At 40.4% G+C, this 14,399-nt stretch overlaps 4 protein-coding genes across 11 annotated transcripts in view; 2 read left to right on the forward strand and 2 right to left on the reverse strand.

The window, feature by feature from the left end:
* The window catches only part of LOC135161643 (uncharacterized), a 73,085-nt gene that overhangs the window by 9,467 nt on the left and 49,219 nt on the right, over positions 1-14,399 (reverse strand). The window lies entirely within an intron of this gene.
* On the forward strand, positions 229-7,717 carry LOC135161642 (P3 protein). Of its 6 annotated transcripts, none has more exons than XM_064119392.1 (8): positions 483-972; positions 1,315-1,511; positions 2,129-2,446; positions 2,576-2,785; positions 2,905-3,079; positions 3,209-3,471; positions 3,530-3,716; positions 4,648-5,750. In XM_064119392.1, exons 3-8 carry the CDS (start codon positions 2,135-2,137, stop codon positions 4,809-4,811), a joined length of 1,311 nt encoding a protein of 436 aa, XP_063975462.1. In that variant the 5' UTR covers positions 483-972; positions 1,315-1,511; positions 2,129-2,134; the 3' UTR covers positions 4,812-5,750. The 6 variants fall into 6 exon arrangements, with proteins under 6 accessions (XP_063975461.1, XP_063975462.1, XP_063975463.1 ...); XM_064119394.1 differs by lacking the exons at positions 483-972; positions 1,315-1,511 and adding exons at positions 1,638-1,810; positions 7,681-7,717 and having other exon boundaries at positions 4,648-4,735; XM_064119395.1 differs by lacking the exons at positions 483-972; positions 1,315-1,511 and adding an exon at positions 1,638-1,810 and having other exon boundaries at positions 4,648-4,735; positions 5,329-5,750.
* LOC135161655 (troponin C) lies at positions 7,718-9,542 on the forward strand. Its single transcript, XM_064119414.1, has 4 exons — positions 7,718-7,752; positions 7,959-8,064; positions 8,730-9,150; positions 9,263-9,542. Exons 2-4 carry the CDS (start codon positions 8,062-8,064, stop codon positions 9,289-9,291), a joined length of 453 nt encoding a protein of 150 aa, XP_063975484.1. The 5' UTR covers positions 7,718-7,752; positions 7,959-8,061; the 3' UTR covers positions 9,292-9,542.
* On the reverse strand, positions 9,715-13,373 carry LOC135161626 (allergen Cr-PI-like). 2 transcript variants are annotated; one of them, XM_064119348.1, is made up of 3 exons: positions 13,266-13,373; positions 12,238-12,854; positions 9,715-11,860 (listed from the first exon to the last, which is right to left on the reverse strand). In XM_064119348.1, the coding sequence occupies exons 1-3, from the start codon at positions 13,339-13,341 to the stop codon at positions 9,830-9,832; spliced, it is 2,724 nt and encodes a 907-aa protein (XP_063975418.1). In that variant the 5' UTR covers positions 13,342-13,373; the 3' UTR covers positions 9,715-9,829. The 2 variants fall into 2 exon arrangements, with proteins under 2 accessions (XP_063975418.1, XP_063975417.1); XM_064119347.1 differs by having other exon boundaries at positions 9,715-11,863.

Genomic DNA, 14,399 nt, shown 5'->3' on the forward strand with positions numbered 1-14,399 from the left:
GTACTTGTGACTGTTTTTGCAAATAGGATCGACTAGGATAGAGGCTCACGTCAATATTGGTAATGACCGCGGCGGTCGGAGGAGCGACCGTCGATTTTCGCTAAAAATAATTTGCTCCTGTTTTACCGAGCCATCTCGTAGCATTCCAACCATCTTTCAAAGATGGAGCCACATAACCTCTCAGGCGTTTCCAAATTGCAATTCTACGCAAGGTCAATGGTTGCATGCCTCCCATGCCTCTCGTGGCGGCCTTTAGGGGCACGATTATCAGTAATTAAGTCCCATACCTCCCATACACCTGAACCATATGGAACAGGTTTATATTTCAGTGCTACGTGATCCCCACTGCGTGCCCAGTTCAAGTGGAAATCGAACTCCACTGGCAGTCCAATATGCCGGTAGTGCTAACTTCATTTGCATCAAAGAAGGATAAATCACAGTGAAAAACCAGTTGTGGAGTGCGTAATACGTGAGTAAATAGTGCATTTTATACTGTAACAGAGTCCGTGCGAAACTTACAGACAAGTGTTTCATAATACTTTTGTTAACTAGTGGAATTAAACATTAGATGATGTATTATCATTCCTTATCCCACCTTACTCAATAGAAATGAGAAATTACTTCGGAGGAACTGTTGGATAACAATAATACCTTTTACAATTAAAAATTAATGTCACCGGGTTACATATAAGTCGCAATAAATTGTGCAATCAGTGTTGAGTAATAATCATCTCATTTCGGGAATTATCGCTGCAATATTTACCTGGGAGAAAAAATTATTTTCAGTGATAAATGAGAATTTGTCTTGTCGTATTACATCATAAATACGTTCACATAAAATCATTGAAAATGCATTAAAAACCCGTGACTTTAGTAGAACAATATTTTAACACACGAGACCTTTCTCGGATCACGTGAGCTGAGATGTCTGGTAAATTGAGCCACTGAAAAAAAATTACTTGTGCCCATTATGTGAGTGTAACGCGAAAATTACATATATTCTTTTATATACTGCCTGAGGGCCCTCGGGCAATGGCCACATGAAAAATAAAATAACATCATGAATAGATTTTTTTCAACATGATATTTGAACACTTTCAACTGTGATGTTGCTCATCAATAACGTAATCATAAACATAATAATATAACATAAACACAATTACTTCAATAGTAATGTAATCATTGTAATCAAATGTAATCATTTTAGTGATTCGAAGCTGGAAATTTCCACTCTGTGTTGTAAATTTAATATGGAACTAATTCCGCTGTGGGACTGGGAGAATATTACATAATCTTGTGTTTATTTCATCCTAGACTTGATCGATGGGTGATTAAATATCTTATCGACCACAGATCCTCGTATCTGATATCGCAATTCATATCAGCGGACGTAATTCCCCCACTATTCTGTCACTCGTATTAATCGAGCCAGAAGTAAAGAAATTGCTGACTAACTCACGATGGTGTGAGACAAACAGTGAATTGCAACGAAGTCATTTACAACCATTGAGGTGTGTGTGTGTGCAGATTTAATGCTGTAGTTAATCACAAGTTTTCAATACAGAAGTCACCACCGCAAATCCTTCGCGATTATATTCTATCCGTCAGTAATCGGTTATTATGAAGAGCTCATTGAGCTAGAGATAACAATTAAAGTTCTAAATATGAACTGCATTCGGCCAAAAGATCCTTTCCGTATTTTTTGGGAGTCTTTCTCGGGCCACAGGATGATCTTAGACGAGGATTCAATCTTAATTGGTTTTGTTAATTAAACATTGGTCTTAATTCATGATTAATGGCCCAGCAAAAGGTCCATGAAAACTCGATTAGTAGCATATCATTTTTATGAAGCTTTATATTATTTATTTGATCACGAATCGTAACGAAGAGTTCGACTATAAATAGACTGATGGATAATAAAAATGCGAGGGGTATAATTACCCCCATTTCAGTTTGACGGAATGTATTTTAATCCATGACTGGAAAACTACCAATTGTAGGATATGAAATGGAAATGGAATAACCGTAAAAATAAACCCGAGGGTTTCACCTTCGGAATTAATCAATTTTTTTCTAACATTACAAGTCAGTTTCTTAAGAAATGATCTGAACTAAAAATTTCTTTCAGAAAACCATGGGAGTCATCTACCTAGGGCTGTTGATGCTCCTGAGCCTCACGAGTGCCCAACACTTCCATCTAGCTTTGAATACCACCGATGTGGAGGTCCACGTAGACGACACGATCACTATCCCATTCTCCCTGTCATTGCCAGAAAGTTACAATGGTGTCGTTAGTATAGTTGGAAAAAGTGCAGACAAAAATATAGCGACAGTAGAAGTTCCTCGGGGTGAACCTGAAGGACACGTTTGGAACGACAGTATCAGGATCAATGGGCGGCTGCTGGGACTGACTTCCGTTGAGCTCGATGTTGTGAATGACGATGATGTGAGTGTTCTTGTCGGAATTAAAAAAATCAACAAACTTTGCGAATTATTTAGAAAAAATCTAAATTTTATTTAAACATGTTTTGAACAAGAATTTTCTTAGGTTTCTGAATGACAAATAAAATTCCAGATTGTCACTGCAACCGAAAGACTCACCGTGACAGTGATTCGCCCGGAACGTGTAATAGACACTCTGTTCACAGTCAGTGTAGCGACACTAGTATCAATTCTGTACATAAATTTTGGCTGTGCAATGGATTGGTCGGTATGCAGGGAGACCCTGAGTCGGCCCATCGGTCCACTCATTGGTGGAGTTTGCCAATTTCTCATAATGCCACTCGTTAGTAATTATAAACGATCGTTATTAATTCATCTCTATGGACTGCTCAATCTTCGTTCAATCTGACAAATTCCGACCACTACAATTTATGGGATGAATTTATATTTGTTTGTTTGCAGCTGGCATTTGGCATTGGACGAGTCTTATTCCCCGACAATCCACCAATGCAAATTGGTATTTTTTTCACGGGCATCAGTCCAAGTGGTGGTGCATCAAATATTTGGACGGTTCTGCTGGGAGGAAATCTTAATCTCTCCATTGCCATGACTTCTTTATCGACATTAGCTTCTTTTGGTAATAAACTAATAAAGAAAATATTTCTAAACGTTTCTATAGACCCGAGGGTAGCGTAACGTCCCTAATTATGTCACTGCTGAGTCAATTAATTGCAGTGATTTAATTGCGTTAATAATGTTCTGTTAGCAACCATACCATTCTGGATTTTCACCCTCGGAAAACACATATTCGACAGTGGAAATCTCATAGTTCCCTACAAAAGGATAGCCTACATAGCGGTTGGCCTGGTGTTGCCCCTGGCAATAGGATACTTTATCCAGAAGAAGTTTCCAAGATTATCCAGAATAATGGTGCGGATCATGAAGCCATTCTCCGTCATTTTGATTCTATTCATCGTCGTTTTCGCTATATTCACCAACTTGTATCTATTCGAGTTATTCTCGTGGCAGGTAATGATTTAATTTTCCGTTTTGTGGTTTACCATATAAAAATATATTTACGTTCCAGATTGTATTATCGGGTATGGGATTACCCTGGTTGGGTTTTATTTGCGGTTTGTTGGCCATGACAATTTGCCGACAACCGCGAGCCGATGTTCGGGCGATTGCCATTGAGACTGGCATTCAGAACACTGGAATTGCGATTTTTCTGTTGAGATTCAGCTTGAAACAACCTGCAGCGGATTTGACGACAGGTAAGGGAATCATGTTTCCATTGTTATGTCACCACTTCTGAGGATTTTAATGACGTCTATAATTTTGAATAGTTCTATTGAATTTTATGTCATTCTATTCAGACATTCACTAGAACATTAGTTTCACTCAATGTTTATAATTTTGATTGATTTTCGTAATGAAGAAGTATGAAATCTTGAGTTTTCTTGAAGAGGAGTCAGAAAGGTAAATCTCTAGCGACAGATAAGATTAATGTAGGTGAAAGAATCGGGCGAAAGGGGCCAGGAATGTATACTCTCCGTGATTAATGCTGACAGCACAAACAAAACTTAATGAAGAGAAAGCAAGACCGAATCCCCCACAAGTTAAGGCAGCGGTAAAATTGCATTAGAAGCGGCAAACAAACAGACATTATCTGAGGAAAAAATATTGCGGTAGCTCTTATTATAAAAATTAATTAGTATGTATTCATGTTTTAATTAAGTTGGATTCGTATGTTTTGACTGTGAGTAATCGTCCCCATGGACAAGCAAGTTGAGCAAGAGAGCAACGAGGTCAGTGAAGATAAACAGTTGCAAGTTCATGGACTTGCGACAAATGTTCGCAAATGTTGAAGAGACAGTGCAACCGTGTGCCTAAATTGTCGTTAACAGTATAGGGACGTGACATTATAAAAAGGAACCAATGAGTACCCCTCACCCCTCGACCCTTTACCGCATTTTTCGATCGCGCCCGATTCTGAATAATTTAATTATGAGGGATTATGGAAGAAATCGAATTTTCTATTTTCCCTTGTTATATAATTAAACGGCCCTTCGATAACTGAATGATTTAAAGTCTTCTCTACATTCGTTTTCGTTTATTGGCTTATAATTTCAAAAGATTAAATCTTCTTCAATAACCTCTAGTTTTAGTAATCAATGAATTAACAATGTTATTTAATTGTTTCAGTACTTCCAGTTGCCTGTTCAATGATGACACCACTACCCCTGGGGATCCTCTGGCTAATAAAATTGGTAGTGGATCGTCGAAAAAAAAAGTACGTTCCATCAATGGAAAAAGCACAAAGCGAGGTACCACTGGCTACAACTCCCTCGTCAGTAGTTTCTAACTGATGCCATTAATACCGAGCATTTACTACTTAATTTTCCAGCAGATTGGAGGCTAATGACGCTCAAGGATACCTGGTATCCTTGAATTTCATTGCAAAGATCGGACCCTGTTGTTTTGTTCGAATATTAGAATGTAGTTATAACCGGTGGTTGTTTCCCTCCCTAGGAGTCATTCCATCATTGGGATGGAACAGTTGCGTCAATGAAAAATATCGTCGTATCCCTGTGCAGGGAAAAGTAATACTCGAAAAGGGAAAATTACCTATTTGGCTCAAATTGAGAAATTATTGTTTATTCTTCTCTGAGATTGGAGAGTTCAATATTTATTAAACCTAGATGAGTCTGAGATGGGCTACCCAGCGTTGAACGTTGAACGAACCTATCATGTTTGTACAAAAAGAATTATATGTAAGAAAATTTTATATACGATGGAATTTACGGTGTAGAAATATTATCCAGTGAAAAATATCTTCGTATTTTCTAAGATCTCATAAAAAAAGAGCATTTCGTTTGTTGATAGGACATGGGGACATAAATGAAAAATGTCATCGGATCAATGAAGAATATGATTTTGGAATTCTGGACTTCTTGGAATTCAAAAATTCATCAGTGGATCATATTCCCATCCTAGAAATTTCGAACTGGATATTTTTCAGTGGATAACTGGAGTTACCACAGGGGGGAGATGAACTCATTCTTTTCAGTTTTTTATTGACTCTGAAATGAAAAAGTGCAGGAACACCCACCATCTTCCCTTAGAATTAATGCCGTTTTGTTAATAATTTAAACAATCGTTTTGAGATGAACGTTAAATCCTGTTAAGGCTGTTATTTTGAAGTTCATCCACCCAATGTGACAATCGAAATTATAATAATATTTATAGTGTATTTGTTTTGTTGAACAAAAAACTGTTTTTTATATAAAGTTTGTAGAAAGATCAAACTTTTAGCAATTACTCCCTATAAATCTCTCTCCCCAGCTGTGTTTACACAATCTCTGAATTTATGCGAAGCTTTAAATACCCTATGTCTCTGCTTCCACTTCGCCAATAGAATCTAAAAAATTGGAGAGAGAGCCTTCCGGGAAAAATAATGTCTGTTCCAATCGGGGGGAAAATTTCCGGTAGCTTTATTTACAATGCGTTATGTAAATTTTTGGGTATCCTGTCATGCACCGAAAATTCACCAAGTTATTTTTGGAATTGCGGCACATGGCGTGATGACGCGTGACGAGTTATCCTCGATTGTTAATACTGAAGAGTGTCGGAAGGTGTATCGGTATTTAAAAAAAACGTTATGAGGTGAAACCTGCACGTGGAGGAATGGAGTAAGCCTTGTGGATAAATAATGGGCGAGGAGCAAGGGGGAATGGGACATTTTAGTCAGCGTAATGGAAAATCTGGACGCGGAGAAGGCTAACGAACCTCTCAAGGAGTTTATGCATCATTTCGGGCCGATGAGTAATTGATGAGTTGAATAGAATGGCATTTCGTTTCGATTGGGATTTTGGAATGGAATTTTTTTACCAACGAATGTGACTGTTTGCCAAAATGGACTATAATTTACGGAGAAATTTGAGAGAAAAATATGAGAAAATTGCTGGACAATTTTATTCGGTTTTGATAAGCACGGAAAATATTATTTTATAAATATTGGGTTAAGTAACAAAGAGAAATAAAATAAACCTTTCGATTAAAATAAAAGTAAAAGAGGAAATCAGAAAAGATTGCGAAACGGATCGCATTCAATGAGAGATGGTTAGTCACACTGAATATCCCTGGAATTCTTCAAAATATTTTCGTTGAAATTACCCGAGAAATCTACAAATTTTGTTAAACAACTATATTACCAATGACGAATACCAAAAATTCCTGAGAACTTAGTTTCATTTATTAACGAGTCGTATCCGCGCCGTGATAGTTTGGGCAGTATTCAAAAAAATCACCTCTTCCATTTTAATGAAAAACTATTTTGGCACGAATTTCCATACCGATGAGACAGAGTTGTTGGGGTGTTACATTAGAGATATGTGTGATATACCTGGGACGAGGCGTCGACGATTCAAATGTACCGTGAAACCACGGGCAATTCATGAGGACTGTGTGTCCATTTATTCTGCGCGGGTATTAGTTTTTCTTGAAGATGTAATCGTGAATGTCTAGAAGTTCTATATCAATCTAGTGCTGGATCTTATACACTTGTCATTGAGATCATAATCGAGGATAAGTCGTTGGGATACACGTGGAGATGGTTATTTATCCAATGACTTGACGATTAAATTAACATCAAAGAAATGAAAATTGGACATTTCAAGAGGATATTTGCCATTAAGTTTCAATGCTTCAGGAAATTTTAGAGAATTTTATTCAACAGAAGCTGTTGTAGACAAATTGCGCAATTTAGTAGAGGAACCTAGTGCTTTCCTTGAATAATTTCAGCTGAAAAATGGAATGGGATCGGATTTTCATCGATTTCGGTGGTACATCTGCAACTTTCGTGTGGAATTATCAAATAATATGGATAAAAACAAATTACGCAATTCAACTGAAAGCTTCGCCCTGAAATTTCAACGTTAAGATCTGAATAGAATGTCTAAAAAAAAAAAGATTATTGGGATTAAGAAACTAAAACATTTCCTACGATCATTTCGATCCCAAAAATTGCGTCAGTCCTCCCTACGATGTTTTTCATTTCTATTCTTTTTAAAGAATGGCAAACAATATCTAGGAAGTTCATTAACGAAGTACACCTCCCTCGTTACTTGAAAACCGTCTGGCTCATGACCTAGTCAACTGGAATGCATTCTTCTCCTGAATTAACCGGCCAAAAGAATGAAAAAAAACTAACTTTGATGATATTTTTACCTTCTCTAGTTGCAACAGGTGGAGTCTCTAAGCTGTGAAGGAGGATAACTGTTGTAATGGATTGCATGATGTTTCAACTCGGTTTGTACTATTTTTTCTCCTCATTTTCAAGAATGAGACTACTTGATATATCTTAAAATCCACCAGTGCGTGAGCGTCCTTCTCCCCTCATTTGCCATACCAGAGCCTTAGACGCGCGCACTTATAACATATTTCATTTTTCGTTGGTCTGTGTCACGAAAGATACTATTTTTGCTTGCCCAAACCAACGAGACGAAAATTTCTAGCTGGTTTTCCTACGATACGACAGTTGACCACCAGGCCTTTATATCCTCCGGTGGAGACAAACATCACTTCAGGTACACTGTATCCGTCGTCAGAGGCATCAACATGGTAAGACATTGTCTAATGATTACTGTGATTATCTTCTATATGAGTGAGTGAGCTATTGTGAATAGTGACAATTGCTCGATTATTCCATATTGTTCGTCAATTATTTTGATTTATTTATGAGGTCTTGGCGAATCTCTTGGCGATGATGTATGATCTATCATTTTCGGAAAGTGATGTGTTACTTGCGGTGTACAAATAGCTAGTTAATACCTATTAGGTTTGGCAATTCGGTGCTTGCGGAATTTTCTTTTATTACTTTTCTTCATTATTTTTGACAAAATATCCCCGAGAATAATTTATATCCATCGTAAATTATTTCACGACAATCTGATGGATGCAGACTGTTTAAAAAAATGGAGCAGATAATATTTTTTATTACAAATTTTTTTTTTCGTTCATCTTATGTATTTTTTTCTATTTTTTTACCTAATTTTGATTTACCTTTAAAAATCATAAATTATTAACTTACATATTTCAATTCCGAATTATGACATTAATTAATATCTTAGTGATGGTGATTAACTATTATCGGGTTCAGTGGAAACAGGAAAAATGAATAAGCCAATCGAATCTACTTTTTCTATTGCATATTTTCAAAGAATCGATCAATAACAAATAGAAGAATCTCCGACTCGTTCACGACTGAATGAAATTAAAATTCGCAGGAGGAAGACGAGCAGAAAACCGCAGTGATGCGAAAGGCCTTTCAGATGTTCGATACAACGAAGAGTGGCTTCATCGACACCCTGAAGATCTCCACCATCCTCAACACCATGGGTCAGCTGTTCGACGATGCCGATCTCAACGCCCTGATCGAGGAGAATGATCCCGATCACGTTGGCAAAGTGAATTTTGACGTCTTCTGCAAAATCGCTGGACGATTTCTCGAGGAAGAGGACGCCGAGGCCATGCAGGAGGAGCTCAAGGAAGCCTTCCGACTCTACGATCGCGAGGGCAATGGTTACATAACAACCGCCACCCTAAAGGAGATTCTCGCCGCATTGGATGACAAACTAACAAGCTCCGATCTCGATGGCATCATCGCCGAAATCGACACCGACGGCTCTGGCACAGTGGACTTTGACGGTTCGTAGAGAATATTCGCCCCTTGGTCCAGCTCATCACTCATCTCTAATGAGGTGGCTTTTTTTAGATGACAAGTTAGACACTCGACTAACGTGTTTGCTTCTAATTTCAGAGTTCATGGAGATGATGACTGGAGAGTAGAAGTCATTTCCTGTCGTTTGAGCTCATTTGTCAAATTATAAAGTGAGAAGAATTGGAAATCTTCAGAATGATGATCGCAACACTGTGGTTGCAATTAAATTCATTGATCGAGGCGGCTCATCACTTGAAGTGATGATGATTTAGAAAACCAGACGATCCTCATCATTCGACTAAATTCCTCCCCCTCAATTGAATTAATTACGGACTAGCAATAGTGACTAAGCGCTAAATAAACAAAATTTTCTATTCAACTATGAGTCGTTGAAGTTTTACTGATCTTATTGATTCGATTACCTTGTGCTCCTATGATTGAAGAGTCGAAATGATGGATTATGTTCTCGAATGATTTCACCAATCGAAAGAGTTAATCATTGAAGTAATACTTCTGATTTATCGGTATGAACCATAAAGAAAACAAATGTATTGCCTTGAAGAGAATTTATTAATTTCAATATTTCGACTTTTACAGTCCCATCATTACAAAAACAGCATTAGAGAAATCAATGAAAAGAAAAATAATTAATCATTCCATAATAGCTTATTGCGTGTAGGGAATGTCTACTTGGTCTACGTGGTAAACCATGACACCGGTGACGAAGATGTTGGGTACGAAGAGAGCACTCTTGGCGAGTGGTCTGTCCAAGGGCCATCCCAAGGGTTTGTTGTCAAGGGATACAGCACCACCGATGACGTTGCTGATGTGTTTACCCTGGTAGTATTTCTTCAAGTATTCGACATTGTGCTGGCGCTGGTTGTAAACACCCTCAACATTCTGGATGTTCTCCTGCTGGTAGACACCCTGTGACAGCTGTTGCTGGTAGACACCCTGGACTCCCTGTACTCCTTGGAGTCCCTGCACTCCCTGGACTCCCTGGACTCCCTGGACTCCCTGGACTCCCTGGACTCCTTCGACTCCTTGGACTCCTGGGTAGACATTGCGGATACCTTGTCCGAGGATTCCACCCTGGACGCCCTGGTGAAGGCCGGTCTGATGTACACCCTGGTGAACGCCTTGACGCAGTCCCTGGACTGTGTTACCCTGGCCGTATGTCATCTGTCCAATGCCTCCGCCCAATGGGGTGGTCTGTTGTCCGTAGTACTGTACCTGTTCAGTGGGCAATACTCCAGCCTGGCCCTTGTGGATCATAGCGGGGAAGGGGTAGCTCGTGGGGTACTTCTTGTAGAGGTAGTTTCCGTAGTAGTACTTCAGTTTTTCAATCTGTTGTCCGCTCAATCCAACCTGAGATGTCTGGACGGGTACGACATCGACCGTCTGTTGGGTGCCCAATGGTACGTGCTCCTGGATCACCTGTGGGTACTCGTTGACACTGACAACCTTGTAGTGAACAGTCTGGTAGTTCTGCAAGTCAGGGGTGACGACGGGTCCGTATGGGATTTGAGTCGGTTCAGGAGTAGTGATGACCACGAGGACCTGGAGTGGAAGACCACCGTATTGTCCCTTAGGGATGGACAGCCTAGCTGGGAAACCGAAGATCTGGTGTGGCTCATGGACGTAGTAGGGGTTCTGGCTGCGGATTGCGCTCTCGAGGTGTACCTTCAGGTTGTTGATTGATGGGTAATCGTAGCTGAGGTGAGGTGCCTGTTGGGAGTCCCTGACGATGACGTTCTGGCCCTGTTGGAGCTGATGAACAAATTGGTCGAGTTCTACGAAGCTCTGGCGGTGGGTGTTGATGTCGACGATTTTTCCGTTGTTGTCCAATTTCGGTCCAAGGTAGACGCGGACAACGGCGTTCTGGATTGCCTGCTCAGCGTTCACGACGATTTTGTATTCGTAGGGTTTGTGGTTCAGTCTTGGTACTTGGGCTTTGACGTTGACGTTCTGTTGCTCGACTGTGCGGGGTTGGTTAACGGCATTGTTCAAGCTGATTTGGTACTGCTCGAAGTAGGTGACAAGGTCGGGGAAGACAACGTTCTCAATCTTGACACTTGGAAGGACAATGTCGTTGTATTGCCATGCTGGAAGACCGTTCTGGTAGTGCTGGAAGAGGTTGATGATGCGTTTGCAGAGGGAGAAGAAGACGGGGTCACGGACAGCGGTCTCGGCCTGCTCGAGAACTGATGGAGTGTAATCCCAGATGCTGTGGAAGTCTGGCACGTTGCCGAGAAGTTGACGAGCTGCTGCCTGGAGGCTACCGTAGTACCTGGGGTTGACGCTCTTGCCGACACCCTCGATCAACTCTCCGAGGATGTTGAGACCCTGGGGCTGGTAGAGAGACAGGAAGGACTGCTGGGGAGTGATTACGTGGCCGGCGTCGATGGCTTGGATGAGCCTCTTCTCGAGTGTCTGGACCTTCTTGATGAGTTGGTGTTGTTTTGGCAGGAGGTTGAGCTGGCTGCTGCGACCTGGGTAGGAAAGACCATTGATGTGGACAAGATGGGGCTGGTAGGAGACTCCTGGCTGCTCGAGGTTCAGGTCCTTGATGGGGCCGAGAGAGTTGGACAGGCGGGCGAGGTTGTAGTGACCGAGGAGCTGACGGTTGAGGTAGTAGTAGATTGAACCACGTCCAATGTGACCGTGGGTCTGCTCGTCCTGGACGCCGTGGATTTTCTGCTGGGGAGAGAGGTAATGATTAGAGGATTCCCGAGAATCGGAGCGAATATCAGAGAGTTCTAATGAAGATCGTTTAAATTTTCTATCAGTTTTGGACGATTTTGAAAAAAATGTGGGTATTTCTTCGAATGAAATCTTTGATGGACAACATTGTGCAGAAAAATTCCAGGATATCTCCAAATGTGAGGGAAATGGCAAAATTTTTGTCGTATTGTTGGGAGCTCTGAGTCACTCTCCAAAAACATTTTGACAAAAATTGTGATGTCTCCATTAAATTCAGAGATATTCCACAAAAAGTAAGACCCAAATCGATTTGCAATTCGTTAACAAAATCGGCCAAAACCCCATAAAATATTCCATTCGTCGGCTATTACTTCTGGAGTTATCAATCCAGCGAGACCAATGTAGGCGTTGTACAGGGAAAGACCGATATCGTGGGTGAAGTAGCTCAGGTATTGCTCAGCAGTTGGCAGGGTGTCAGTGTAGTTGACATTGATGATGACAGATTGTTTGGTGAGTGGGTTGTTAACGACGTGTTGTGCATGCTGGATGACTCTGCTGTCGATGTAATGCTGGGGCAGGATTTCGTAGAGTGCTGGTGGTACGATTCCCTGGGTGTCTGGGCGGACAAGAACAGCAGCGATCAAGGCCTTGACGAATTGCTCCTCATTGACGGTCACACGAGCCCAGGCGGCGGTCTTGATGAAGGTGTCGTAGTTCTTGGCACCGATGAGAATTCTCGTGAGAATGGCAACTTCTTTGCGGAGGGTTTGCACGGAGACTGAGAAGGGCGTTCCTTTTGGCTGGATCTCACCCAATTTCACGAGTGTCAGGTAGTACTTGACGAGCTCGGGTTCAGTGTATTCCTGGACGTGTTGCTCGATTTCGTAGTTCAGACCGAGTTGCTGGTATTGTTGGTTGGGGATTGGCTGGAGGATCTGGTCCAAGAGGTTGATGATATCCTGCTGCTTCTTCAGTAAGTCCTGGTCAGCTGAACATTGTGAACGAATTTTGTATAATATTATTCCACATCAAATTGGCCAGTTGCGAAAAAAAATCGTGGGAGAACCTAGCAAATTAATTTGAAATATCTTTTCTATGAAGTTCTGGTAAAAATGAATAAAAAGTCAATGGAATAGTCGAGCAAATTCGCGAATTTCTCCAAAAATAAATTCTTTCACTCGTGTTTGTATTGAAGTGCACAGTTAGACGAGGAATTTTAGAAAATACTAGCGAAACTGATGTAGAAATTTCTGTCCATAATTTTTCCAATCATTAGCTTCTAATTCAATCGAAAAATTCCTGAAGAATACCAGAACATTTCAGAGTATTCTCTATCATCCTGGACCTTTTTTAAGCTGTCCAATAGAAAATATGAGTAGTATTTTTTGACTTCACTTACCAGCGTGAATCTTGAGGGGCGTAGGGATGGCGGCCACTGTGGCCACTAGGGCCGCGAGTACAAGAGCGAATCGCATTGTTCAATGAGAACACGAAACCTGTTCTGTGCTTTCCACCTTGCAGTAGCCGGCTTTTGTAGTCCCATGGTATCAATAAATTCGGGGGTATCTTCAGCGACCTGTTGACCCTGCACCATCCCGGAGATGCGATGTCTGCATTGCGATGATTATTGCGTGTATATTCCTGTGTTATTCGAACGGAAGGGGTCACAGGGGTCGTTGAAAAATTCGGTTGGGTGGAGAATGTTATTCTTGATGTCGAAGTGATGAAATTTTTTGCAATTCCTCTGAATAATTCGGCGATAGTTTCACCGTCTCCTAGAGGCATACACTCGCGAAAAAAAATCCTAGAAGTTTCAGTGAACGCGATAGCAAATTCCATCCAAAATGAAATGGTAAAACGACTCTTGGGGTTTCCCGGAATCGGGACTATTCTTCTCATAGAAAATTTTCAGTAGAAATCATTCTATAAAATCATCAATGGAATTGCATATTTTTACCGACCATAGACAAAAAGACAAAATTTATTGCCAATCGTTTGATTTTTCTATATATTTGTTTTAAAAAAAATTCCTCAGCTCTCGTTCCTTTATTTCATTAAATTTTTTTGTCTCATTCCTGCAGTTGATTAGCTATTTTGGAATTGTTACATTTGTTTATGGCATGACAAGCGATTGTGGAAAAAAACAATGAATAATTAATTATGAAATGATTCTTTAATCTGTGAATATTGTGCGTTCGAGGGAATCGTGCAAAATAGTAATGTTTTTTCGATCAACGTTATGTCACCGCTTTTTATATTTCATCCCTTCGTAATGTGCGATGAAATTTTGACGCCCAGATAAAACGTCGGAAAATATGAGGGGCCATTACTCCAGGAAAATTTATTAGGCTCTCATGGAGCGCATTAGAATGGTGCATAAGTCACGAGTTACTAATCAACGCTAATACTTCGATAACTCGGCGATAACCACCCACGGATCCGTGACAATCGTCATCTCGAGAGCATTGCAACATCCCAACCTAAGTAGTGACTTCTGAAAACAAGATAAGTCTTCAACAGTTGAACAAAAATT

The sequence above is a fragment of the Diachasmimorpha longicaudata genome, chromosome 4 (genome assembly GCF_034640455.1).
Source record: "Diachasmimorpha longicaudata isolate KC_UGA_2023 chromosome 4, iyDiaLong2, whole genome shotgun sequence".
Taxonomy (NCBI): Eukaryota; Metazoa; Arthropoda; class Insecta; order Hymenoptera; family Braconidae; genus Diachasmimorpha; species Diachasmimorpha longicaudata.